This window comes from Myotis nattereri (genome assembly GCF_964212035.1).
Source record: "Myotis nattereri genome assembly, chromosome: X".
Classification (NCBI taxonomy): Eukaryota; Metazoa; Chordata; class Mammalia; order Chiroptera; family Vespertilionidae; genus Myotis; species Myotis nattereri.
This window is the reverse complement of record NC_138078.1, coordinates 11,002,345-11,029,724: the sequence shown is the minus strand read 5'-3', so window position 1 is coordinate 11,029,724 and position 27,380 is coordinate 11,002,345. Positions and strand designations below refer to the sequence as shown.

Below are 27,380 nucleotides of genomic sequence, written 5' to 3'. Positions count from 1 at the left end.
CAAGGGAAAGCAGAAGCACAAAAATAACTGGCCGGGGGTGGGGTGGGGAGGGGGAATGGGAGACAGAAAAAGAAAAAGCAAAAGCAGAACAACCTCACATACAATCCTTAAAGAAAAGAAAAGAAAAAAAAAACAACACAATATACTCAACAATCGAGCAAGCAACAACAGAACAATAGAGAAAAGGAGAGAATAAAAAATTTGGATAGTGAAGAAAGATAAGGGAGAGGTGGATAAGGATTTAGAGCAGGTGATTGGAAAAGGGATATATAAGTAGGGTGAAATTTAGACAGGGCGTATGAAGAATAGGAAAAATCTAAAGCAGGAATAGGGTAAGAGAAACAGGACAGCAAAAGGGGAAAAGTGGGGAAGAGAGTTTTAGCACAGCAGCACAATTGAGGTAGAGGAAAATGATGCTAAAGGAACGATGAAAATAGAATGGAGAACCTTAGTCCCAAAATAAAATAAAGAGAAAATAAAATGACACTTTAAAAAAAAAGATGGTAAAATGGCAGCAGTAATAATACTGGTTAAAAATAAAAATGTAGTAATTAAAAGGGTAATATCAGGTGATGAAAAAAGAAAATAAATGGTTTCTTAGTTAAAAGGTGAAACAATAATTAAAAAAAAATAATTAAAAAAAAATGGGCTGTAATGAAGGTGCTTCAGATCTTCTGCTCCTCTTTTTGGCACACCAGGTATTCAGGAGAATGTTGAATTTTCCTCTGATACACTGTTCCTCTGTGTTGTAAGCCACAGTCCTGATTTTAAGGCAGGCTACATTGGTTTCCCAGACAGCCCTTATCTGTATTTACAGAAGAGTCAGTTCATGGCTCTGCCTCTGGGTGGCAGTGCGTCGGGATTGACCTCCGAGGGTATAGGACCTCTCTGACCAGGTGTTCTCTATTGTACCGGAAGCTGGTTTGGGAATGTCCTCCGCCCAGAGCTGGTTTTCCAGTAGTCACTCCCCGCTCTGTTTCCCAGGCTCCCCCAAAACAGCCTTCCCTTACAAGCTCTGTGACTGACCCCAACTGGGTAGTCCCTTGCACTGGGTTCAACAATCAAACGCACAGATTTAAGAGCCTGGGAAGTTGTGCGAACTCGCAAAGCTTCACCTTCCAAATCTGCGCGAAGTCTCTGCGCGCACTCTGGCTCCTGGCACCGAGTAGCCGGCAAACTGGCGTAATCTGAGGCTGCCCGTTTGTGTCCCGTCCAACTGTGGGCTTATTTATAGCGTTCCCTTCTGCCAGCAGCCCTGGGGGTGCCCTTCCACACTCGTGGGTCACGCTGGCTCCAACGGCCGCGGTCTTTGTGGGGCGCAGAGCCCCCACCCCCCTGCGCGCGTTCCACTCTCCAACCTAAACTGCAAACCACACCTTTGGGGAAAGTCTAACCTTTCTGTGGGGAGAAGCCGAGTTCCTCTGAATTCATGTAGTCGCGCTGCTTGAGAGCCGTTGTTGCTGGGTTAGTAGCTGGTCTCTGGATGCCGGCGACAGTCACCCAAGATGGCATGGTCTCCGAGGCTGTGCCGGCGCACCTGGAGAGGTTTCAGCCTCAGCCTCTAACCGTTCCCTTTAGGATTTCTCTGTCTTTCCTGGCTGCAGACTGTCTCAGCTGAATCTCCTCTGCTTATTCGGGCTGTATGCTACCCGTTTCAGCTGCCCGCCCTTATCTGCTCCGGGACAAGGCACCGACACGTCTGTCTAAACCTCCGCCATTTTCTCTCCCCCCCATGCATTCTTTTGATAAATGTTTATAAAGTTCCTACTATGTGCCAGGCACTCTCGTAGGCACTGGAGAATCAACAGTGAAACAAACAGAGAAAGGTTATTTTCTAGTGGGGGAAGCAAATAATAAATAAGTAAAATACTTATTATGTTAGATGGTAACAGTGCTACCTATGAATAAAAATGAATCAGAAGAAACACAGGGAGCATCGAGGGGTTGCAATTTTAAATAGCATTTCTCTGAGTCAGTGGTTGGCTAACTATGGTCTTGTGGCCCTCCACCTGTTTCTGTAAATAAAGTTATATTGGCACACAGACACACTCCTTCACTTATAGATTGTCTATGACTGCTTTCGTTCTACAACAGAAGAGTTGAGTAGTTGTGACAGAGACCATGTGGTCTGCAAAGCCTGAAATATTTACTGTTTGCCTTTTACAGAAAATATTACTTTTTGGCTCTACACAGAGAAAATGCAGATTTTACATATTACAACTTTTTATAGAATTAATATACATGTTGTGCATTTCAGCTTCCAACGCATTTTTCACAAACACTGCCTCATCTGAGTGTTGCAGTGGTATTGTAAGGTAGGTCTCAGTTGCTTTGTTTTATAGGTGACTGAACTGAGGCTTGGAGAGGTTCTCCAGGGCTGCTAACTTGGTATTTAACTCTAGAAGCTGGTGTGTTTTTTTCCCCAGCTTAATCTCCTATTCCTGATGATAAATATAACCCAGGTTTTAGCACCAGGAGTTTTGTAGTATACAAAACACAGAAAGGTAATACTGTGTAGACATCAAGAGTATGGGCTCTGAAGCCTGGCTAAGTTCAAATCTTGTACCTCTGTGACCTCAGGCAAATTATGTAACCTCTTTGTGCTTTGCCTCAGCTTCCTTTTCTATAAAGCAGTTCTAATAGTATGCCTTCTGGGTAGGGTGATGACATATTCCAGTTTTCCTGGGGCACCCCTGATTTATGCCTGGTTTTTTTTCTGCATTAATAATGTTTCATTTAACTTTCAGGTACCCTATCCTGAGCATTAAATTAAATAGGTGCCCTAAGCATGTTGTTGCAGGGATTGAGTTAGTACAAATAAAAGACTTAGAATTCTGCCCAACTATAGCCTGCATTTACTAGGCCTTGGCTGTTATTTCTTATCTCAATGCCATGCCAACCTATCACTTAATTTTCTTCTGACTCGTTAGTTTCATTAAGTCCAGACTGATTCCTGTCTGAAGCAATTTTGCATGTCTGGGTAAACAGTCCATCATGGATCTTTCTTCCAGGGCACAGTGTCTTCTGTCTGCAGTGCTTATCCCCCAGCGAGCATCCTGGCTCACTCCCTGACCTCCTTTAGCAGGTCTAGGCTCAGATGTCCACTTCTCATAATGTTTTCATAGGCCACCTCTCAAAAATTGTCACCACCACCCACACTTTATATCTACTTCCTCACTTTAGTTTTATACTTAATACTTGTTACTAATAATGCAGATTCTATTGAGCAGCTAATAATGCTTTAGTATAGTTTTGTTTTGCTGTTACTTGGTAGATAAAAACCACAAAATTCACTATGCCTGTAAGATTTATTTTTTCTGGCTTTAAAAATAATGTATTTTTATCATTAGAACTCTAGAAATTACAGAAAACTGCAATTAAATACATATAATCCACTCATAGTCCCACTCCTGCCCTCAGAGTTGGCATTTTGAGGTGTATTGAGAAAGCAATTTTATACCAGCTCTAGAGGGCATGTATTTTCTACTTTAATCATTTAAGTTTAGCTAAATAGCTTACAAGCAAATGACGGTTTCCTCTGTTCTAGAATTATTATACAGTAATTTTGATTCCTTTAAGATAAACTTTTCTCCTCCATGTTTTCATCTGAAACTGGTCTGAGAGAAAATATCAAAGCACTGGTCCAGCCTAGTTCCATCTCTAGAAGTAAAAAAAAAAAAAAATAGTGGAAGAGAAGTTGAATGAAAATGAATGTTCCCCCACTTGGAGTTAAGGTTCCCTGGAGTGTTTACAAAGCCTGACTCCTGCCAATATGAACATCTTAATAGAAATGATCATGTAGTGAGAGACTTCCTATTTGTTGACTTATTTTTAATATAGAGCAAGTTGCATATTCTTTTTGTGTCATTGTCTCACTGAAGAATATAATTCAGCTCCTTATGTGTTTTCTTCCCAGCCTTCTTTAAAATTTATAATTGTTTCATATATTTGTCCATTTACATTTTTATTTGTTTCAGTGCCCCACTGGTATGTACAGTCCAGAAGGGCACAGTTGTATCTGTCTTGCTCAGCAGCATGTTCCTAGCCCCTCATGTAGTGCCTGGCACGTGGTATTTACTCATTAAATATTTATTGAATGGGAAGGCACCTGAGCATGGCAGGCACACTCACTCTCCATGCTGTGGGGCTGCACTCCACTTGGGCCAGGGTGGGGACAACCCATGTGCAAGGTCCTTGGCTGCAAGAGAATGAACCCCTGAAAGGGGGCTCTGGCCCCTCAAACATCATCCTCACTTTCTCCCTCAGGTCTCAAATTCCTCTAACAAATGACAAAGTCATTAATTTAACCATGAAGTTGGAAGCTCATTAGCACCTTCACACTCAGGGATCAAGAGTAGATATTAGCTACATTTTGGGGGGCATTTGTGATAGGGTGGGAATGAGGAGAAGAACACAGGGAAAGGAGGCAGAATAGGGGTTGGGCTAGTGGGGATGGCCGGGGAGGAAAGGGTACAGAAAGGGTAGTGGGCCCTCCGCCTGCACAGTGTCTTCTGGAGAAGCACATTCAATTTCACCTACAACCCAGGCATGTGAAGCAAATAGCTGAGCACCTGACATACTTGAGAAGTTAATGATGGTGAAAACGCTAATAGCTGAGCACTTTTCCTATACTTACTATTCCTTCATTAGAATTTCCATTCACAAATATATGATTATACCCATGTTATAGGTAAGGAATCTTGAGGTAGAGATGGAGGCATTTAAATATCTGTGACTACTTCATCATGAAACTTGTGATTGGTTACTCAGTAAAAATATCTCACTGCCTTGCTATACCTCCCTTTTCTCTGCAATATCCTGTATGTAAAAACGCTTTGGCAATTTTGCCAATGATTTGGCATTGTTACTATAGAATAAAATCACTTTATAATACTTTTGAATGTGAGTTTTTAAGAGTAAAGATTTGGAGATACTGTACATCCATTGTTACTTGCATGAGCACACTACAGCTTTATTCAGGCAGGATCATTTTTACATTAAATACTGTTTTTAATCTATATTTCTAACTATGATACTGATAATTACTATTTATTGAGCATTTGCTATGTGCAAGGACTTGTTTTAAGCATATTATATGTATTGACATATTTATGTGTACTAATAACTGGCAGATGCATAGTATTGATATTATTTCCATTTTACAGATGAAGATACTAAGGCACACAGAGAAACTGAGTTACTTGCCCAAGGTTTTAGGGCCAGCAAATGGCAAAGCCAGAATTCAAAGGCAGGGATTTATGCTCCTTGAAACGCTCTGCCATTTGCTTCATGATTGGGTGCAGCAACCTTTCTTTGCTATGGTTAATATTTATTGACAATTCACAAGGAATTAGGAAGTTACTGAATATTGCTTTCTGAAGAATTCCACTAGCTGTAACCTGACTTTCCCATTTTGGTCCATTTCCTTTCAACCCAACTCTTCCCAATGAGAAGCCAGGAGACTAACAGAAAGATTCTGTTTTATATTCACCCTACACTTTTTTTTTTTTTACTATAATAATGTTCATCCATCCCAGAGACTAACCTACGTGACTATTATACTTCAGATGAGAGAAATAATGTTATTATTTTCCTTGGCATTGTATTTATCATTCTAGTTGAGTCATTAGTTTCACTAGTTGAATGTTTTTTCAGTATATACTCTAACAAAGTGTGGATTGTTGGTCCAGGTCTGGGTGGCAGAAGGACTTCTAGGAGCTGTTTCTGGAGAGTGGTCTTTTCTGCTATCAAGTTTGCTGACCCCTCTGAGAGTAGAGTTCAAGGTCTAGCTAACTGGTGCACACATAATATCACACTACTTTCCCTGCAGTGTATTAAAATGAGTCACAGACCTTGTACCAGGTGGACCCAGTACACTTCATGGTTCATGCAGATTTTGGGGTCTGGTGGCAAGAGATTAGCTTTGGGAGTTATTTCACTCATGTGGTCTTCTCCCATTTTCCCAAACTATCTGGAGAGCTGGTCTCTTACTTCAAGGGGAAAAAATAATACTCCCACACTAGTTGGAACACCTTAGTTTTGGAAAAGTCATTTTAAAAAATACTGCAAAGCCACCCATGCTGCATCAGTGCTGGAGGGAGTCATTTAGAAAAAGGCAGGGTCCAGACACTTGTGGGAGGTATGATTTTTATGGGCTATTTGTGTGTCTAGTTTTGCAGTTTTCAGAGGACTCCTTTGGGGTTGTCAATGAAAACCATTGAACTTGTCAAGTTGTTGTTTGCCAGGTATCCTGGAAAAACACACTGACAAATCTCAGCACTGGGCGGGTCAAAAAGGATAGTTCTAAAAAAAGAAAGTGGATGGCTCTGCTCTGGTGAGGCCAGGGCTTGGTGCCACAGACAAATTCTCCGGTGAGAGAGGAGTTTCCATCATCAGAGGCTTTCCCCACCCTACTTCACACCATCCAGTCTGCAAAAATAACTCCACTTCCGGTGGAGCCAAGTAGTCATTTGAAGACAACGTAAGCAAAAGGAGAAGGCAATGTTGATGCTTTAAGAGAATATCCTCATGAGGGAGGGAAAATAATAAAATGAGAAGGCCAGTTAGCAACTGGGAGATTTTCCTAGATATAGGAGAATTGCTTAGAATGGCATTGCCTTTCAGTTTCTAAGGACCAGCTGAGCAGACCTATAATGTAGGCAAAGCCCCTCCTTGGGAGTCTCTTCCTCATCCCTCCCCCTTTGCCCTCTTGAGCTAACAGCAGGATCCCATCCTAGTGTTCCCACATTGTACAGGCCTGACTCCATTGAGTCCTCCTCAGTTATCCTTGCCTGTAGTCTCCCCCCTCACCATCAAAGCTGGCCTGATTAAGTCAAACTCATCTGTTAATGATCAATGTAACTGAAATTTGCATTCTTTAATGGGTTGCAATACCTTACCAAAAATACGTCTTGAGAAGTGGTCTTTTACATATCTCAAAAATTAAGAGCTTTCAGAGTAGGAGAGAAGTCCTACTCCACACAGGCTTTAATAGGCTTTCCAGGTCACCATCATCTCCTTCAGTCCCTCTGATGTAGAACATGTTTCTATGCCCTCTACCTTCCAAACACACAAAAGATAGAATCAGCCAATCCTATTTTTGTGTCCTCAAAGCAGGTTCTTATGACTATGAGCACATTTTATAACACCATTCATCCACATGTGGGAGTTGACCAGAGATGTTATTATTTTTTTTAGAGAGAGAGGGGAAGGGAAAGGGAGAGAAGAGAGAAGCATTGATATGAAGGAGAAACATTGATTGGTTGCCTCCCGCATGTGCCCCGACTGGGAATCGAACCTGCAACCTGGGCATGTGCCTTGACAGGGAATTGAACTGGTTACCTTTTGGTGCCATGCTCATTCATTTACATTTTTGTCTATGGCTGTTTTGCTAGTGGTGGAGTTGAGTAGTTGCAGCAAAGGTCCTACAGCCTTCAAAACTGGTAATATTTATTATCTAATCCTTTATAGAAAAAGTTTGCTGACTCCTGGTGCAAAGGGAAAACTGACTTGTATAATTATTTTGAATCTTTCTCCTTTTCGGAACTGTAATTTTCATAATATTTCAGTAGATCTTCGTGTGTATAACATGACATAAACAAGTCTATAGTCTCCCTTTCCTTGATTATACCTTTTAGTTTGGATTTTTGTTTTAATGATAGCTCAGCCCTTCAGAACAATGTTTGAGAGCAGAGAGAAGAAATCCCAAACTGGAACCCCACCTCCACTCTGTCCCCCTCTAATCCATTTTCCACTCAACTGCTAACACAATCTTATCAAAGTGTGAACACATCACTCAGTTTAAAATTCTTTTGGTGACTTTTCTTTGCTCTCAGAACAAGACACGAATCTTCACCTTGATTACCAAGCCTCAGTGTGATTTGAGCCTTGCTTACTCCTTCAGTCTAATTTCTCAGAGTGCTTTCCTTACCCCCTCTGTGTACTGTTCACTCTGGCCTTTTCTTTAGTTCCTTACATGGGCTGGACTCCCTCCCACCACAGTGCCTTTGCACATACTGCTTCCGCTACTCGGTATGGTCTTTCCCTGCCTCTTTGCTGTGACTCTGTAGGTCAAATCCCTTTGTGTTCATTCAGAGGTCCACACACTTTTCTTGGTGGCACTACAGTTGCAGTTTTGCATTTCTTGATGTTAATATTTGTATCACATCTTTGTTTCCCCATAGATGATAAGCTCCCTGAAGGCAGGATTTATTTTGCTTTCTAATGTATCCCCAGTACCTACCATGATGCTAGGAATTTGCCTGGCAGCTACTCTGTAAACATTTGTGTCCAAACTGGGATAATGTATGTGAAGGCATCTTTTTTTTAAATATATTTTATTGATTTTCACAGAGAGGAAGGGAGAGGGATAGAGAGTTAGAAACATCCATGAGAGAGAAACATCGATCAGCTGCCTCCTGCACACCCCTCACTGGGGATGTGCCCGCAACCAAGGTACATGCCCTTGACCGGAATCGAATCCGGGACCCCCCCAGTCCACAGGCCGACGCTCTATCCACTGAGCCAAACCGGTTAGGGCTGAAGGCATCTTGTCTACCATAAATCACTATACAAATGGAAGGCATTATTCCTATAAAGAACAGGTGAGGAGAAAAAATAATTCTCTTCAAACAGGGAGGCCTATAAACAGAACATAGAAAGGGAGAACTGAAAGCTGTCTGAGGTAAAACAGTTTTCCTTTGCCAGAAAACTGCACTGATAAATTGTGAAAAATCTTAGCGATGTACTCCAGAGGATATACTTCTGATTTACATTTGTTGATGGGAGCCTATAAAATCTCTGTCCACCTGACATTTTGGTGTTCCATTTCAAAATACATTTACACATGCACCTAGAAAAGAAGAAAACTTCTCCAGGGCATTCTGAGGGAGAAAAAGTCCCATTTAAAAATCATTTTTAAAATGAACATTTATTCAACCCCGACACCTAAATTGACCTTTCTAAACATTAATGCTGTAACCACAAATGGCAGGTTCCTGGACATGACGTAAAAGTAAGCTTTTTAAAAGTCTGAAAAAAATCATTCAGGGGAAAAATAAGTTAGAATGGGGATAAAGTACACTCTAAATGTGGGAGAGGAAGAAAAGCGTTTTAAGAAATGACCTTCTTTCTGGCTTCTGAGTTATATTGAGCGACTTGATGTCATTAGCAAGATAAGCCTATTGATTTTCTTTTATTCATGTAGTAAACAAATGGAAAGCTAAGCGCTTTAGCACTCACAGTGGGTTGTTTCCTATAGTTATATTTTCTGCTCAAGTAGCCTGGGCAGCCTGGGCAGCCATGTAAGAGAAGGGGTATAACTCTTAACCCTTGGGCATTTGGCTTGAAAAGTCCATGTTCTTATTATACGTCTCTGGTGGCAAGGAACAGAGGGTTTGGCTAGAGTATACCTCAGGAGTCCATTCAACAGGCCACAGTGACAAATGACTCTCCCAGGGAGATAATCACCAGCAAATGCCTAGAGATGGGCTGCCAACTGCCAAGAGTCAACACTGTGGCCTTCTGGTCCCCAGAAATATCTTGCTGAATTACTTCATGAGTGGGGCCCATAGATCATGCAAGGTCTGCGGAGTCTGCTTATATGGGCTTCAGAGGGTGTAGGTTGGAAGAAAATGAGGCAGGCTTTGAATTAGAACTAGGCTAGGTTAGTGTCTTATACCCAGTGGGCCCTTAAATAGGTACTTGCAGTTATTGTAGAAGGACAAAAAGAAAGCAAGAGGCATTGGGGGGAAAGGTGGGGATGAAGGGTAGATGGAGAGGAAGAGGAAGAATAAAGAAGAAGGTACACAAGTTAGCTTTTTCTGTGAAGCAAAACACCCCAAATTTGGGGGCTTAAATAAAGCAACATCCATCTCGTTAGTTCCCAATTCTGGAGCCTGCAGTCTGGGCTGGGCTCAGCTGGATGGTCCTGATGGTCTCAGTTGGGCTCACTCAGGCGCCTTTAGTCTGTGGCCAGTCAGTAGATGACTGTCTTTGGGGGTTGGCCCAGTGACAGTGACTGGACATGTGCCTTTCACCATCTGTCAGGCCAGTTCAGGCTTGTTTACATGCTTACATGGTGGCTTGAGGTTCCAGGAGCAGCAAGAGAGAGCAAACTTCCATGTATAAGCACTTTGTAAACTAGTGCTAGTATCACATTTGCTAATGTCCCATTGGGCAAAGCAAGTGGCAAGGCCAGCCCACATTAAGGGGTGGAGAAAAAGACCACCTTTTGATAAGTAGAGCTGCAGTCACATTGCATATGGACAGGCATACTGGGATAGGGAGAATATATGGCCAGTTTTGCAATCCACCACAAAAGGGAAAGGGTTAGTAATTTCTTATGCTGGAAAAGTTGACTGAGGTATAATAGTGTAGAGGTTGAATATGAGGTTCTTACATTGAATTTAAAAAAATGATATCAATAAATCACCAAGTGCCTATCTTCCATAGGTTATCTGTCAAATAGGGCTAGATAATAATGTCACTTCTTACTCATTTACAGTGGGAACAATGAAAACTTTATGGGTAAAAGTTTCCTTGTCTTTTTCTCACTGGATTAGACTAAGAAGCAATTAAGTGTTTAGTACATCTCAAGTGGCAAATAAATTTGAAAACAGAAGAATTTTAATTTCTAGCCCAAGTGTCAAATATACAACAAAAACTTAACAAAGGAAAAACTGGCATGGTGGTTTTCTTAGTTACTTGGTGGGACCCATCCTACTTGTATAATTGTTTCTTTCTTTCTCATATATGTATTTTTTAGGTGTATTTTATTTCATTATTGACAATACAATATAAAAACAGCTTAAATAGAGGAAAATGCTCAGTATTTGTTGCTTTCCAGTGGAAAGAGAAGTTAAGAGTTAATTAGAAAAATATCAGGCATGGAAATTGAGGTTGATTTAAGGTTGCAGTAATTATGTAAATTCAGTTTTCCTGATAAAGTGTTTTCATATAAATGGAAGAAAGTTTACCTCTAGTTAACTTTGTATGAATGAAGCTTAATGTAAGACTTGCATTTTAAAAAAATCAACTATGTGGGGGGTTTTGTGAAATAGCAAATTAATGCTCTGAAAAGGAAGTAATTGGTATGTTCTTGCATGTGCACTTACTTTTAAGGTGGTCACTATTTACACCCTAAAGAAAGTCATGCTGTTTTGAAACACTTTACTTCCAACATGTAGGGTGGAGGGCTATGGTTGCCTCACTAAGAGGGTTGGGTCTGTTGATTATGGAGTCATTCAAAGGTCGATTTCTCACTAGGTGGTCTTTAATATTGTTCCCTCTTCTTCAGCTCTGGGCAGAGGTAACCAGGAAAATTCTAGTCCCTGGAGTATGTTTGGCAAGTCTCAAGCTAGGTAATGGGAGGGAAGGGAAAGATGGAAAGTGTAGGATGAAATAGAGGAGAAGAAGGGAAGAGACAAAGAGAAGACAGGAGAAAGGGGAGGAGAGAAAATAAAGCTTTCATTGCTGCAGAAAAACAGCCTGGTACCAACAGTTGCAAGAGGTCCATCAGCTGTTTTTCCTGGTCTGGTTCATTCCACCTCAGCAGGCAGCCTTGCCAGTGATTAATATGTCACCTTTTCAATGTTTCAGAAAGCAATTCCAAAAGCTCTCTCAGTCACTTCTACAATATAATAATGATCAATACCAGTACATTCTTCCTGCTGTTTAATAAATCCCTTGGGCTGTGGTTTAAACCACCTTTTAGGCACCATCTCTGCCCATAGTAGAGACAGAGTATACCTAGTTACCATTTTCTTTCTGTGAGTGCCCTGTATACATAGTGGATATTATTCATAAGCCATCACAACCTCCATCTGGACATGCAAAGTGGATTTTTCCCAGTGTATTCACAGACTATATTTTTAATATGTTCCATCAGGTTTCTGCTCCATATCTCCATGGTACCTTCTGGCCAGTGACTGTTTTGTTCTTTATGCTTCAGCAACATCAAACTGATTCTGAGTCATGCCCACTTAATGCCAGTCTCTGGCTCCATGTCTTGGTTTAGGCCATTTCCTCTCTTTGGAATGCTCTTTTCCATTTCTTCACACAAAGGGAGTTGCACATCACTTAGGAGGCAGCATAACTGTTATCTCCTTGAGGAAATTTTCCTGGATCAATTTCCCTACACTGGATTAGGTGCCCTTCGTCAGAGCTCCCATTATACCTGTGACAGAGCTCACAGCTGGTTCATATGGCACTTCTAGAAAGCCTGGCATTCTGGATTCAGATTCTAATGGTACTCTTGGTCAAATGCCCTTGTGCAGAGCGCAACCTGAACAACCATACAGAGTGGCCATGTTTTTGGTACATAGTAGGCATTCAGTAAGTGTCTGTTGAATAAATTAGCTTTGGTTTTCCAGAGTCATCTCACAATTTAACTCCTCTTGAATCATGGCATCCAGAACTGAACAAACCAGTGTGTGCAGGTAAAAGGTCCTATTAGACAGGGTCTCATTAGTAATGGGGCCACCACAAAGTTCTAGAACAGCGGTTCTTAACCTGTGGGTCGCGACCCCTTTGGGAGTGGAACGACCCTTTCACAGGGGTCGCCTAAGACTATCGGAAAACACATATATAATTACATATTGTTTTTGTGATTAATCACTATGCTTTAATTATGTTCAATTTGTAACAATGAAATTGGGGGTCACCACAACATGAGGAACTGTATTAAAGGGTCGCGGCATTAGGAAGGTTGAGAACCACTGTTCTAGAACCACTCTTATTTGTTCCTCAATGGCATACCTGCCAGTCTACAGTCAAGAACCTGCATATCCCCAACCATTTCCTGTATATGTCCACAGCCTGACCTTCACCATCATTTCTATCTATGCAATTTGCTTTTCCTACCATGGTGGAGAAGTTTCTCTTTGAGTATATCTGTCCCCATTCCCAATTTTCAAGGCCTCATTTTCTTCTGGTCCTTTCTTCTATGGTATCGGTGATATTGCCCGGAACTAGGAGAGACTCTGCTCCTAAATCTGGGCCACTAATTAATCATTAGGTTCTAAATGAAGTGGTGAACCCTCCAGGATGCTGCATGTCACTGGGTTTGTCTTTGGTTGATCCTGAGGCAGCGTCACATTACCCCAAGGCAGTGGGACAAATGCCTGTGACTGCTGTTACCTGTGTAGTATTTGGCTCATTGTTTTGTTCATTATCCCCAGGATATATGGGCCCCATAGCTGACACCCAGGGCTTCCGAGCACAGGAGTTCTGGTTCTTGGATACAGCTTTTCTGAGAGCTTCCTCTACACTGGAGAGCTCTAAGTACATACAGATTTAATTTCCTTCCCACCCAAACCACTTGTAGAGTCTGCTTGTCCCCCTTCCCCCCTTCACCTTTTTTTTTTTCTGGTCACGCTGGTATTGCCCTGGGTTTTAGCCAGCTTGGTAAATAGAGGAAATTGGATGCATTTCTAGCCTCCCTGATGTCATACTTTGGGGCAGTCCGCAACTGGGGGAGGTTTCAGTTAATCCTAGCAATTGGTTAGTTTGCCGTTCTTCTCTGAGAAGCTTCTCTGAGAAGCTTCTCTGTTCCTTGCCATGTCTTACATAAGTCCATATGGTTCCTTTTTTGACTTGCCCTTTTCTTTCAATGATGTAAGAAGTCCAAACATTGGCAGTGGCTATGTTTTGTTACTGGAGTGCTAGTGCTGATCGGATCCTGATTCCTGTTTAGTTTTTTAGGAGATACAGGTTGGTGGGTGTGTGGTGGCGATAGTGACAAGGAGGCATCCACAGGCTGAAAGATGTATAATTCTTTAATTAAGTTTAGGCCTCTGTGTCCATCAGACATTTTCACATCATTGCTTTTGACATTCTTTTCCACAACTTGCTCAAGTGAGTTCCTGCTTCCCGGCTGGAAAGTTGGTTTCTTGGCTCTGATACCAGAAATCCTAGGGCTTTCAATGGAGCCTTTCTAATTGGGTTAGAGCAGGGCCAGGGGAGATGGCATCAGCTGAGCAAGTGATGGCATTACCTCCCAGTTAGCCTCCCTCTGAGCTTGATTTAGGAGCTCTGTTTGGAGAACCTGAATGGCTTGGCTCTCCCTTTGTTCTGCTTTTCTCTTCTAGGAGAAATATATTTAATTGTATAAGTAAGACATGAATACATGTCTGTGTTCCATGGAGGAAAAATTGGGCTTCATCCTTTTTCTCCATCACACTTCTATCTGTAGAGGCTTGATGGGTTCCTTCAAGGCTTTTTTGGATACATTCACACTTGCTTATTCACATATATGCTTATTTATATAGTGACAAGTGTGAATGTATCCAAATGTATAGATATAGTTTTGCTTAACATACTCTCATATATATTTTAATAAACTTGATTTTTTTCATTTGATTTATATTTGAGAATCTCTATATGTCAATACATATAGGCCAACTTCATTTTTAAAGCATTAAATATATTCCATAATATGGATAGACCATCATTCATTTAACTATTCATCTACTGATGGATACTTAGGCTTTCTTTCCCCCTCACTTAAAGTTGCAATGACAATGTGTGTATATTTTTGCGTATATGTGTCAATATTTCTGTAGGGACCATCTCTGCAATTAGAATTCTGATCAAGAGGTATGCACATTTAAAATTTTGAAACATAGCTAAACTATTCTCTCAAAGTTTACATTTACACCAATCGTGTATGTAAGGCTTCATTTTCTCACATGTTCTCCAGCTTTGGATACTAGTAAGCTTTTAACATTTTTTCATCCAGAGGGCAATACATTTCACTGTTATTTGTCCTGTTTTTCTACTTGGAAGTGGTCCAAAGGGGCAAAGAGAGTCTTGTGTTGTTTATTAATAAACTGGATTACTGGAAATATTAAGTGTGGTTATTTGTGGTTATCAATAAGGTTTTGGAAGAGGCAATGTGCTTGAGTTGTGAAATTTCATAAAAAATATCTATGTAGAAAATCCTTATTCACCCAAATGTGGAGTGCAATTATTTCTGTATTCAAGTCACAGTTGATTAGTTTGCTTGATTATTTTAATGTTTTTCAGTTGTTAATTCTACATTCGTTCTACATTGAGCACTGGGACATGTGTTTGTAATTTGTTCATTCTAGGACAGGACAACATGCTTGGCCTTCATTTTTTTCTTCTTTAAACATTGCTTAATGAAGTTTCTCTGGCATACTGGACTTTAATCTACTAAGAACTACTCCTTTCGTTTCTCTTAAAGAACACATTGTGATCAATAGAAACTCACCATGACTCCTTATTTCTTCTTTGAATTTATATTCTGGATTCCTCCTAGAGCACTGAACTTCTGTCATAACAGTGTTTTTAGTTGGTTCCAAGATCACCCTGTAGATGGTTTCTTCTTGCAAATCTTGATTTAAAAATTATTATGTTTATATTTCACATGAGAGGATACCATTGTGTGATGCCGTTAATGAAGCCTGAGACTGAGCAATAATACAATGCTACTAAGGCATTAACAAGGTCAGCCCCCAAACTGGCTTTGGCTTGTTTTCCAGTCTGTAATATTTCCTTAAGAGCAGGGTTTGCATCCTATTTCTTTTGTAACTCTGCTGCCAAGTTCAAGCCTTGGTATATAGTAGAGGTCTCTGTACAGCCTCTGCTTGATGAGCTGACTGTAGTATTGAAGCATTATGGTGCTAAGAAGGTCCACTTTCCATTCATCTATTTTTTTTCTTTTCTTTATTTTCAGATTTGTGCAGAATTTCTCCATCTTTCCTCCTGAACTTCCTGTCAGGTAAGTGAGGCTATTTCTAAGAGGTAATGTAGAAATAATGAACTGTTTGGTTGTGTGTTTTTTCCCTTTCAAATTTCTCTCCTTCATTCCAAATTCCCACCCCCTTAACTGCTGTATTCATTTTTGTTTGTTTTGTTTTTAACTCCTCACTCCCACCCACTTGGAGCCTTCTTCTCTTCAGACATTTTCTTTTCCTTGGGGATTCCATGGCTGAACGGTTTCTTTTCTGTAATCCCACTGTTTTTGTAGGTACAGATTTTGAAATGACATAGTGCAGTAAAATCTAGGGAAGGAGAGTGATCATTTACTAGTACATAGAACTCTTAGGGATTTTGTTTCACTGTTTCCCCTTTCTTTCTCCCTGGACTGGCTTCCTTATTTCCAACAGCTCTTCCTCTGTTTTGAAATAAAACATTGAAGTGTTCTCTCTCTTACCTAAAGTGTTGTGTGCAGCAGCTTCTAAAGGCTCCTCCCAACGAGATTTCTGCTCCTAACTCCCTTCTACATAGAAATTCTGAAGCCACTATTGATGTATATTTCCTGTTTCCTTTGAGACTCATAAATAGTGGTTATTTCTGGGACTTCATTGGTATAAATAATATAAATCTTATAACAATACAAATACTTATTATAATCATTCTAAATTATAATTATCCTATTATAATACTATATAATAAAAGCCTAATATGCTAAGTGTCTGGTCGTCCGTTCAACCAATCAAAGCATAATATACTAATGATATGCTAAGACTGCTCAACTGCTCGCTATGATATACATTGACCACCAGGGGGCAGACACTCGAACCAGTAGGTTAGCTTGCTGCTGGGGTCCAGCAGATCGGGACTGAGCGAGATGGGCTGGATACTCTCTGGAGCCCTCCCGCAGCCCCTCCCTGACTGGCCAACCTCCCATGTCCCTCCCCGGCCCTGATCGTGCACTGGTGGGGACCCTCAGCCTGGCCTGTACCCTCTCACAATCCAGGACCCCTCAGGGGGGCACACTGACTGTTAGGTAGTTCCATCTATATAATAAAAGCCTAAGCAACCGTTACAGCAGAACTATTGGAATGCCCGGTCACTATCATGCACACTTACCACAAGGGGGCAGATGCTCAATGCAGGAGCTGCCCCCTCATGGTCAGTGCACTCCCACAGGGGGAGCACCGCTCAGCCAGAAGCTGTGCTCATGGCTGGCGAGCACAGCAGTGGTGGCAGGAGCCTCTCCCATCTCTGTATCAGCACTAAGGAGCAGCAAGCTGAACAGTAAGGAGCGAGCAGGCAGGTGGTAAGGAGTGAGGAGTCCTGACTGCAAGAGGGGTGTCTGCCTGCCAATTTAGGATTGGGGATCAGGCCTAAGCCGGCAGGTGGACATCCCCCGAGGGGTCCCGGACTGTGAGAGGGCGCAGGCCAAGCTGAGGTAGCCTCCCCTCCCCTGTGCATGAATTTTGTGCACTGGGCCTCTAGTTTAGATTATAAAAACATATAGTTATTGCAATAAATGCTAATAAGTTATTGCTATAAACAATGTTAAAATACTTGTGCAGAGCCACACAACTAGTGAATGTCCAAGCTGGAACTTGAAGCAGGAGTCAGCATAGAGTGATGACAAAAGCAAGAAAAGGCACAGAATATTGGTGGGTGGTTTGCTTTTCTTAGTACCTCACTGCCTCTCAAATGTGATCTTCTGATGATATAAACCATGTACTTCTGTCCCATCCCTGCTCCCATCCCCCCCAGTACAGATCAATACCTTGAGGATGCTTTTAAGGAGAGTCTCCTATTTTCTTCTCTACTTATTTATAGAATTATTGTGCAGCAACTGATTTGGAACCAAATAATTTTAAAAATATATTCTGAGTGCCTGCTGTGGGTAGAGTTGCATGCTGTGGGAGTTAGGGTGAGGTGGAGACCAAGTCTATATAGAAGAAGATATTGTGTTCTGGTGCCTTGTTTTGTTTTCAGGCCAAGATGAGTTTCATGGACCATGAAGAAAAAACATGCAGAAAGATTTTTTTAAGTTTTAAAAAAAATCACTATTTATTTGGCCACACCAATGGCCAATTAATCTAAGTAGTGGCTGTGAGCTCTTGCACACAGGAGAGATATCTGTCTTGTTTATTATATCCCGAGTCTGTAGTGTAGTACCTTTCATATAATAGAACCTCAATAGATATTGGTTATTTCCTTGTCAGGTTTCTACAGATGAATGACTGCAGAAAATAATTCTAAAATCTATTTACATTTAGCCCAGGAGTGTATTGTAAACTTATCTTTTAATTATGTTTGTATTAACATTTCTTGACTATAGTAGGACCTTCAATATATTACTTCATTTCATCTCTACAGGAACCTTATGAGGTAGATCCAGTCATTACCTCCACTGTTTCAGATGAAGAATTTAGGTCCAGAGAGGTTAAGGAACAAGCCAAGGTTACACTGTAAGTGGTGGAGCTTGGATTTGAAGAAAGGCATATGGCTCTACCATTCATGCTCTTGTATCCTAGGCTATTCTGCTTGTTTGTGTTGTTGAACACATTTACTACGAACATTGGGAGAGGATCCTGAAGAGTGAAGGGAGATAAAGTAGGCTTTCATTTTGCCTTGGGTAATTCGCACATGGGTAATCGAGGATGGTAGATTGCAAGTAGGAGAAATTTGGAGATAAGCAAGGGAGTTAAAGAATATAACACCTTTCACAAGGTTTTATGAATATTCATTTACTTTAATGGCATATTTTACTTCTAATCTTGATGTCTGATATTGATTCACTTGTTTTATTGAGGAAAACTACTTTTTCCCTTTAGAAAGCACTTAATGCTTATTAAGAAAATCATTTTGCACTGTAAAGACCAAACAAATAATTTTCCTTCCATTTGCTTCTAGAGATGTGAAAGCTTCATATTACAATCATCCTGTCTAGTTCACCATTGACGTTATGTTATGAAAAATGACATACAAAGCTGCCATTTGGGAGTTCATATCCAGCACTTACCAGTTAACCCAGTTTCTGTCATTTTTAGGACATTGTTTTGTGGGGTTTTTTGTTTGTTTTTGTGGTATTTTTTTCTTTCATATGGGATGCTGTTTATCTTACTACAGCATTGTTGGCTTTAGTTCTTGGTGACTTCATCTTCCAAAAATGTTGTTGTTGAAGTTCAAAATAATTCATTTTGTTCTATATTTATTCAAATGACCCCAATTTACAAGATTCAAAATTGCTGCTAGACATTTTTGTGAGCATTCCAGAGAATTTTGTAAATAGTCTCATTTGATTTATAAAATGGGTAAAACTGTGAAGACTTTCCTTGTCAGGTTTTGGCACCAGGGTTATGCTAGCCTGATAAAAATGAGTTAGGCTATGCTCTTTTCCTAGTTTTTGAGTTCTTGTGAGATTGGAATTCTTATTCTTTAAGTATTTGATAGAGCAAATGTGAAAACCTCTGGGCCTATAGTTTTCTTTGTGGGAAAATTTTTGAGACTTTTAATGGTTAGATGTCTATTCAAGTTTATTCTTTCTCCTTGATTACTTCTTGGTAAGATATTTTTCTAAGAATTTGCCCATTTTTATCTAGATTCCAACATTACTAAAGTTGTCCCTAAGATCCTTTTATCATTTTTATAGCACCTTCAGTTAAGTTGCTTTTGAAATTCTTTCTATTGGTTATTTGTTTACACTTTCTTTTCATTCCTCCCTTGCCCTCCTTCCTTCCTCCCCTCCTATTAATTTTGCCAGAATTGTCTTTACAAAGAATAGCCTTGGCTTTGTTAATAACCTTTGTTGTTTTATGTTTTTTTTTCCTATATCATTATTTCATGCTTTTATTTTTATTATTTCCTTTCTTCTCCTTTGGGTTTATTTTGCTGTTCTTTTTAAATCTTCCCGAGGAGTTTAACTTATTAATCTTAAGCCTTTCTCTTTTTCTAAAATGCACATTTAAAATATAAATTTCACTCTAAAGATCGTTAGCTCTATCCCCATGTCTTGATTATGGTGTTGTTATTACTGATCAAGTCAAATATTTTCTAATATATGTTATGAATTCTTCTTTGACACAAAAGTTATTTACTTAATAACAATTTAACTTTTTGTTGTGACAACTTGATTGTGTTGTGGTCAGAGAACATTCTCCTTTTCTTTTTCCAATTCTGTAAAACATTTTTGAAACTTCTTTTTGGCTTGGTTGGCTTTCATAAATATTCCATGTGCACTTGAAATGATTGTGTACTCTATGGTCTTTAAGTCAAGTTGGTTAATTATTGAAATATTCTATATCTTTTGTGACTTTTTAGTTTGAATTTTATCTATTGCTGATGCAGATGCATGAATATCACTCAATATGATTTTGAATTTTTTCTATTTCTCCTTGATTTCTGTAAAAAATACTGCTTTGTGTATTTGAGGTTATAGTATTAGTTGCATTCACATGTAAATTTGTTCAGTCTTCCTATTGAATTGAATCTTTTATGGATGAACCATTTGATTTATAGGTAATGCTTTAAAGTATAATTTGTCTGATATTAGTATAAACATATTAGTTTTCTTTTGACATTGCATATCTTTTCCATCTTTTTATTTTCCAACTTTCTGTATCATGTTCTAGTTGTATCTTTGTAAATAGCATATTTAGCATATATAGTTGGATTTTGAATTTTTTCCAGTCTGATAATTTTGCCTTTTAATTGAATAATTTAGTCCATTTATATTTAATGAATCATTGATTCGTATTGTGTTTAAATTTACCATCTTTTATTGTTCCTAACCATTCTTTATTTTTCTTCCCTTCTTTCAGATTGACTAAATATTCTGAAAACCATTTTCCCTACTCCATTAGTTAGAAAATTATATGGTTCACTTTTATTTTTTAGTAGCTACTATAGAAATTACAATGTCTACTGACCTTTTCAATGTCTAAAGATAATCAATAGCTTTAGTCTCCTCTAAGATAATACAAAGATCCTGGAAGACTAATTTTATTTTTCATTTCCTAATTAACCAGTACACCTAAGATATATATATATATATATATATATATATATATATATATATATACAGTTGTCATATTTTTATTCTATCATGTTTCGGTTATCTCTATAAGATATTATTAACTAGAGGCCCGGCCTGCACCCTCTCACAGTCCAGGGCCCCTGGCTCCTTACCGCCTGCCTGCTTGCTGTTCCTTATTGCTCAGCTTGCTGCTCCTTAGCGCTGCTGCGGAGGCTGGAGAGGCTCCTGCCACCGCCATTGTGCTTGCCAGCCATGAACCCGGCTTCTGGCTGAGCGGCACTCCCCCTGTAGGAGCGCACTGACCACCAGGGGTCAGCTCCTGCATTGAGCGTCTGCCCCCTGGTGGTTAGTGCACATCATAGCAAACTGTCACTTAGGCTTTTATTATATAGACTAGAGGCCTAATGCATGAAATTTGTGCAAGGGCCTCTGCCGCGGCCCCTGCCCACTGCCACTGCGGCTGGGGGCCTCTGCTGTCTCTGCTGCCTCTGCCGTGGCCCCCGCCCACTGCAGCTTTGTCTGGAAGGAAGGACACCCAGACGGATGTTTAATATAATTAGCATATTACCCTTTTATTATTATAGATATTTTATATGGTCAGTTCATTTGGATTTACCAATATCTAGTGCAATCCTTAGCTCTGGGCAATGGGGGTCTCTGGCCTGTGTCTCATGTTTTATAGGTCCTCTCTCTGGCCCTTCCCTAGTCATACACCTCTCTAGAGAGTGAGAAGTCTGTGAGACAAAGAAGACATTCCCACCTGGAGCCTGCTTCCCTCTCTCCTAACCCTTGCTTCATGCTCTGGGAATCCAGGACCCTAGAATTCCCTATCCAAACATTATGTACCTATTTCCAGGACCTGCACAGGCCTCTTATCCAGGGCAAGCCATGTTGCCAGTTGTACAAAGGATGACACTGCTTTTAGGAGATAGGGGGGTTTGGATACACGGGTTGGGGTGTTCATATATATAAACAAAGCCTCTTGTAGTTTGAGAAAGAGGCTCAGTGGAAGGATAAGGGCAAACTGGATCTCTTTAAATTACATATGTTAGGTATGGGCCTGGTTACATACTAACTGCTTTCTTTGTTCTTTATTCCTTGTTGCATCTCATATCTTACAACTTTTGCCTGGATATATCCTTTAGGATTTATTTCAGTAAAGATTTGAAGGCAATGAACAAGGTAACAATTTTGTTTGTTTTCTGGCTTCCATTGTTGCTTCTGAGAAAATAGATGTCCGTCTAACATCCAATCCTTTGAAGATTAACTGTCTTGTTTTCTCTGGCTACTTTTAAGATTTTCTCTTTGTCTTTGTGTTTTTTTTTTTTCAATTTCACTGTTTTGTGTCTAGCTGTAGATCTCTTTTATTTATTGTAGAGAGTATTTGGGCTTCCTGAATCTGTGGGTAGGTGCTTTTCACTAGTTTGGGATCATTCAGTTATTATCATTTCAAACATTGGCTCTGCCCTATCCTCTCCTCTTTGAATTTTATTTAAGTATATGCTAAACTTTCCTTCATGTCTTTGAACTTTTCTTTTGTATTTCATATCTGGAGCTCAAGTTTGCTTCAGTAGATTCATACTCTCAGGCAAAAGCAGCTCCTTTGCATATATTACCCTTCTGAGTTCCTGCTTTGGCTTCACCTTTGGCCTGGTGATTCTTTTCTATCTTGTCAAGTCTTTGATATGTTTAAGAAAATGCTTTTTTATTGTCTTTAGCAGAAGGTTTGGTCAAAATAATTTAACCTAACATATTCCTGGAACACTGAAGACATTTTTTTCTGAGATATTTGCTCTATCAGGGTCTTAAGAGCTCAATCAAAATTTAATTATGCTTTTACTAAGTTTCCTGATTCTTTTTAAAAAGTAATAAAACCGAAGACTCTAAAAAAATCCAAAACAACCCTGAATTTCTCTGACTTCTTGACAGTTGAATGATCCAAGTTAATTGCTTTTTCACCTTTTAGTTCTTGCTTTACCTGTACTGAGAACCTCTTCAGTTATCTCCCTTTTTAATTTCTCCTTGTGCTAGTCTTGCTAGTCAGCACTTAAGACTCAATGTAAATATCTCAAAGGCATAAAGTTTTTTTTAGAAAACTTAGAAAACAATTATCATCTGTCTTATTATTCAAGTAAAAATATTGATTATTGCATTCATCACAGAAGCCATGGTATAATCAAAGTATGCCAGTTGACTAGAGGTAACAGAGAGTAAATCTCACCCAGACCTGTCCTACAATGGTATCAAATTATTTCCCCCTTTTAATCTTATTCTTTATTCTATATCTAAAGATAGATTTATCATTCATTGCCATTCAAGCTTACACATATGATACAGATTTTTAAAATATGATAGTGATACTATTTAAAATAAAATTGAAGAGATCTAGAACAATTTCTTAGAATGTTACAAGCAGGGCCATGGCACACAGTCATGTAGCTTGTGCACTATACAATCCTAGAAGTTGCCACTTACATAAGAGTCCACAACCATAAAAGGGGGCCCTGGACTGAGATAATTCTGGTGTAATCTTTAATGAGAAGTTGTCTAGTGTCAAGGTCTAGATTTCACTATTTAAATGCTAGCAAATAGTTTTCTCCGTAATTGATGCTATCTCACCACCCATCCTTACCACCTTAAAAATTTGCTAAGAACCAGTAACTATTCAAATAATTTTTATTGATTACCTAGACAGCATTAAGTTAATCCAACTTGTACCAGAAGATGAAGAAAAGTTCCAGCTGAAAAGATTAAAATATTTTAAATGTATAATGAATAAGAGTTTAAAAAGCCACAGATTTCTCTCTTTGATCAAAGATCCTAGGGACCTTATAACCTAGCAGGATGTTCTCTAGTTTATGCAAAAGGCAATAGGAGCTATATTACTTCAAATACCATAACACTTCTCTGATTATGAAGTATATATTCAGCTTTGAGGAAACATATTTCAGGCTTAACAACTGAAAGCAATCTTTTCAATGATGCCTTGTCTGTACTAAGCTTTTTCTTTTGATATATTTTTATTGATTTCAGAGAGAAAGGGAGAGGGAGAGAGAGATAGAAACATCAATGATGAAAGAGAATCATTGATTTGCTGCCTCCTGCATGACCCACACTGGGGATTGAGCCTGAAACCTGGGCATGTGCCCTGACTGGGAATCGAACTGTGACCTCCTGTTTCATAGGTTGATGCTCAACCACTGAGCCATGCCGGCCGGGCTGTACTATGCTCTTCGTGATCCTTATTCTGTTTTCAGGATGATGGCTGGAATCACCCTTCATTCTGGCATTTCCTGCCCTCATTTGAGAGTGGAGTACAAGCTCTCTTCAATGAAAGGCATGGTTTATTTTGATCAGAGCCCAAGCTTTAGCCCATAATAACTCGTCACTGTGTACCATGACTAATTTAACTGACAATATTTTATATGCCACTTAGGTCCTACCCTAGGAGTTGGCAAAACTCAAGAATATGTTTGCAGCCCTGGCCAGTGTAGCTCAGTTCATTTGAGTGTTGGCCCCATATACTGAAAAGTTTTGGGTTTGATTCCCCATCAGGGCACATACCTAGATTGTGGGTTTGATCCCTGGTCAGGGCAAGTACAGAAGGCAATGATCAATGTTCTCTCTCACATCGATGTCTCTCTCTCTCTCTCTCTCTCTCTCTCTCGCTCTCTCTCTCTCTCTCTCTCTCAACAAATTCTCAGGGGAACTGAGTTCAGAAATAATATATAAATTAATTTTTTAATTTTTAAATGAAGCTTTTTATGATTTACCTATAAGTGTACAATTCAGTGAATTTCAGGGACTGAACACATCCATGTAACAGAAGCCCCCTTGTGCCCACTCCTAGTTATTACACCCCCTCCCTCTTCCAAGGATAACTACTCTTCCAACTTCCTACTCCATCAATTAGTTTTGCCTGCTTTTGTTCCTCATATGAATGGAATCATGTACAGTGTGCATTCTTTTATGTCTAAGATTCATCAATATTGTGTGTAGCTGTAGCAGACACATTTTCCTCCAGAGAGACACTGCTACATTTTTGCACAACTATATTAGCATTCTCTTTTGAGTGACTCATTTGGGAGGATCAATAATATGCCATTATAAAGAGAGAGAGTATAAAAGTGCTGAAGAGAAACAACAAACCGCAGGCAGTTTACAATATATTGATGTAGTATATTATTAATATACTAGAGGCCTGGTGCATGAAACTCTTGCATGGGTAGGGTCCCTAGGCCAGGCCGGTGATCATGGCTGATTGGGGCCTTCCTGCTGCTAGCCGGGGCCTTCCTTCATTCTGCACCACCCCCTGGTGGTCATTGTACATCATAGCATGCGATTGAACTCCCGGACTCCTGGTCAAACTCTCAAGGGGACAATTTGCATATTAGGTTTTTATATAGATTAATATGAAACAATTTATTGATTCAAAAAAACGTAAGCCCTCTTTGGAAGAAGGATTTACCTCCTGGTCTGAGACCAGCAAAGTATCACCACCCTGGTACTGGTGATGGCTATAAATTATAGGATTCTTAAAAATTGCCCACTTTTCTTTGAGACTAAGAATTTGTGATTTATCCCAATATTTCTATGCCCTCAACCCTATAATCCCTGAACTCCCTGACTCTGTACATACTAGGTGCAAAATAGATATTATTTGACTGAATGAGTGAAGAGTACAGCTAGCACTTATAGTGCCTTCACGGTACCAGCCATTATGCAAAGATCTCTTGTTAACACAACACTATCAGGTAGGTTTGTGCTCTTATTACAATTTGCTAAATGGGGAATCTTGGCCATTTAACATAACCTGTCCAATGTCACTCAGACATTGAGTGGCCAGGACTTGTGAACTCCTCTCTTTAGTCTTCACCGCTGCACACACACTCTATCTTAATTTGGTAGAAGGCAGAGTTGGCAGGGTTCATGGGTGACCTGTGGCCTGGAGCTCTACCAGCTGAGAACACACAGCCTGGACTGTCCCAGCCACTTCCCCTGTGGTCACATAGAGGAAGCCTTCTCATTGGGCTGTCATTGCCTCCTGCTGTGAGAGGAACAGACACAGACAGCATTTGCAATTCTAATTCTGTGTGCCTAGGCCCTAGCTCCTCTAAGCCCCTGTCCTACCTCCACCACATGTATCTCATCTAGTTAATTCTTATTCAGACCTCACATCTCATCTGATGAATGTTGGCCTTCAATAAATATCTGTTGAATGAATGAATAAATGACTGGTAAATGAGGTTTTTAGATTCAGTTCTGATGTAAACTTTGCTTTTTAAAAAATATTGACTGTCCTCTTGACTACTAAAAATGGAAGCAATAATAATGAACTAATATGTAATTAAGAGGAAATGCAATGTACCCATCCTTTTATAATCTGATATATAAACAGGAGTAGATTATTTGTAAGATTCTGTGATCCCTTCTAATTCTTAGCATAGTTTTTAACTAGCTTTTTTTTTGGTAATAATTACACAGGGTGTCCCAAAAAATGTATACACACTTTACCAGCTTATAGCTCAGTTTTGAAAATGAAATGCATTTTAATAAACACTCCCTTTATAATAATTTAAAGTGTGTGTATACAGCCCAGCCAGCGTTGCTCAGTGATTGAGCGGCAACCTGTGAACCAGGAGATCACAGTTCAATTACCCGTTAAGGCATATGCCCTGGTTGCAGGCTCGATCTCCAGTGTGGGGCATGCAGGAGGCAACTAATCAATGATTCTCTCCCATCACTGATGTTTCTCCCTCTCTCTCTCCATTCCTCACTGAAATATATTTGAAAAAATAAAGTGTGTATATACATTTTTGGGGGACACCCTTTATATGCAGTGTTTTTAATTTCTTCTTGATATTTTGCATGTGTTGATGATTTCCATAAATCCACATGGACAACCTTACTTGTCATTTTTAACATAATATAATATCCCATTGGGTGGTCCTCCCCTAATAAACACAGGTTTTGCTTTTCTGTAGCCAGTGTCCACCTGGCACTGCCAATGATTTGGAAGTTATTTAAAGGAAGCAGGATTGCAGTTTGCCTTGGTTGAGGAAATGACCTTTTGGTATTGCTCTGTTGTGATTATAGCAAGATGTGATGATATATTTTCCCCTTATTTTATTCCAGGATGTTTTTCTCTGGCGGGCAGTGTGGCCATGTTGGCAGACCTGAAGAACTTTTACTGATGTTCAAGATATTCCTTGTCATTCATCTTCATGTTGTTTTGGCTACATCCCTGGAAGGTAAGATACTTGTTTTCCTTCATTGGTGTGTATGCATGTGTGTGTTTATTTAAGAATTTCTTACTGTGGTAAAATAAACATAACATAAAACTTACCATTTTAAACACTTTAAAGTATACAAATCACTGGCATTAAATATATTTGCAATTTTGTGCACACATCACCACTGTTCATTTCCAGAACATTTTCATCATCTCAAATAGAAACTCTATACCCATTAAACAATAACTTCCCATTCTCCCTCCCCCCACTCTCTGATAACCTCTATTCTTTCTGTTGCTATGAATTTGCCATATTAGTGGAATCATACAATATTTGTTCTTTTGTGTCTGACTTATTTTACTTAGTATAATGTTTCTGATGTTCATCCATATTGTAGCATG

General features: G+C 39.6%; 2 protein-coding genes across 3 annotated transcripts in view; one reads left to right on the top strand and one right to left on the bottom strand.

Moving 5' to 3' along the window:
• PDHA1 (pyruvate dehydrogenase E1 subunit alpha 1) overlaps positions 1-27,380 on the bottom strand; it is a 313,772-nt gene that overhangs the window by 210,596 nt on the left and 75,796 nt on the right. The window lies entirely within an intron of this gene.
• Positions 26,882-27,380, top strand: part of ADGRG2 (adhesion G protein-coupled receptor G2) — a gene marked incomplete at its 5' end in the record, with an annotated part of 71,012 nt that continues 70,513 nt past the window's right edge. Inside the window, one exon of one of the 2 annotated variants that reach the window (XM_081081167.1) lies at positions 26,882-26,997. In XM_081081167.1, the coding sequence (XP_080937293.1) occupies positions 26,883-26,997 (115 nt within the window). The remainder of the gene's footprint in view (positions 26,998-27,380) is intronic. The other variant, XM_081081166.1, reaches the window with a different exon arrangement.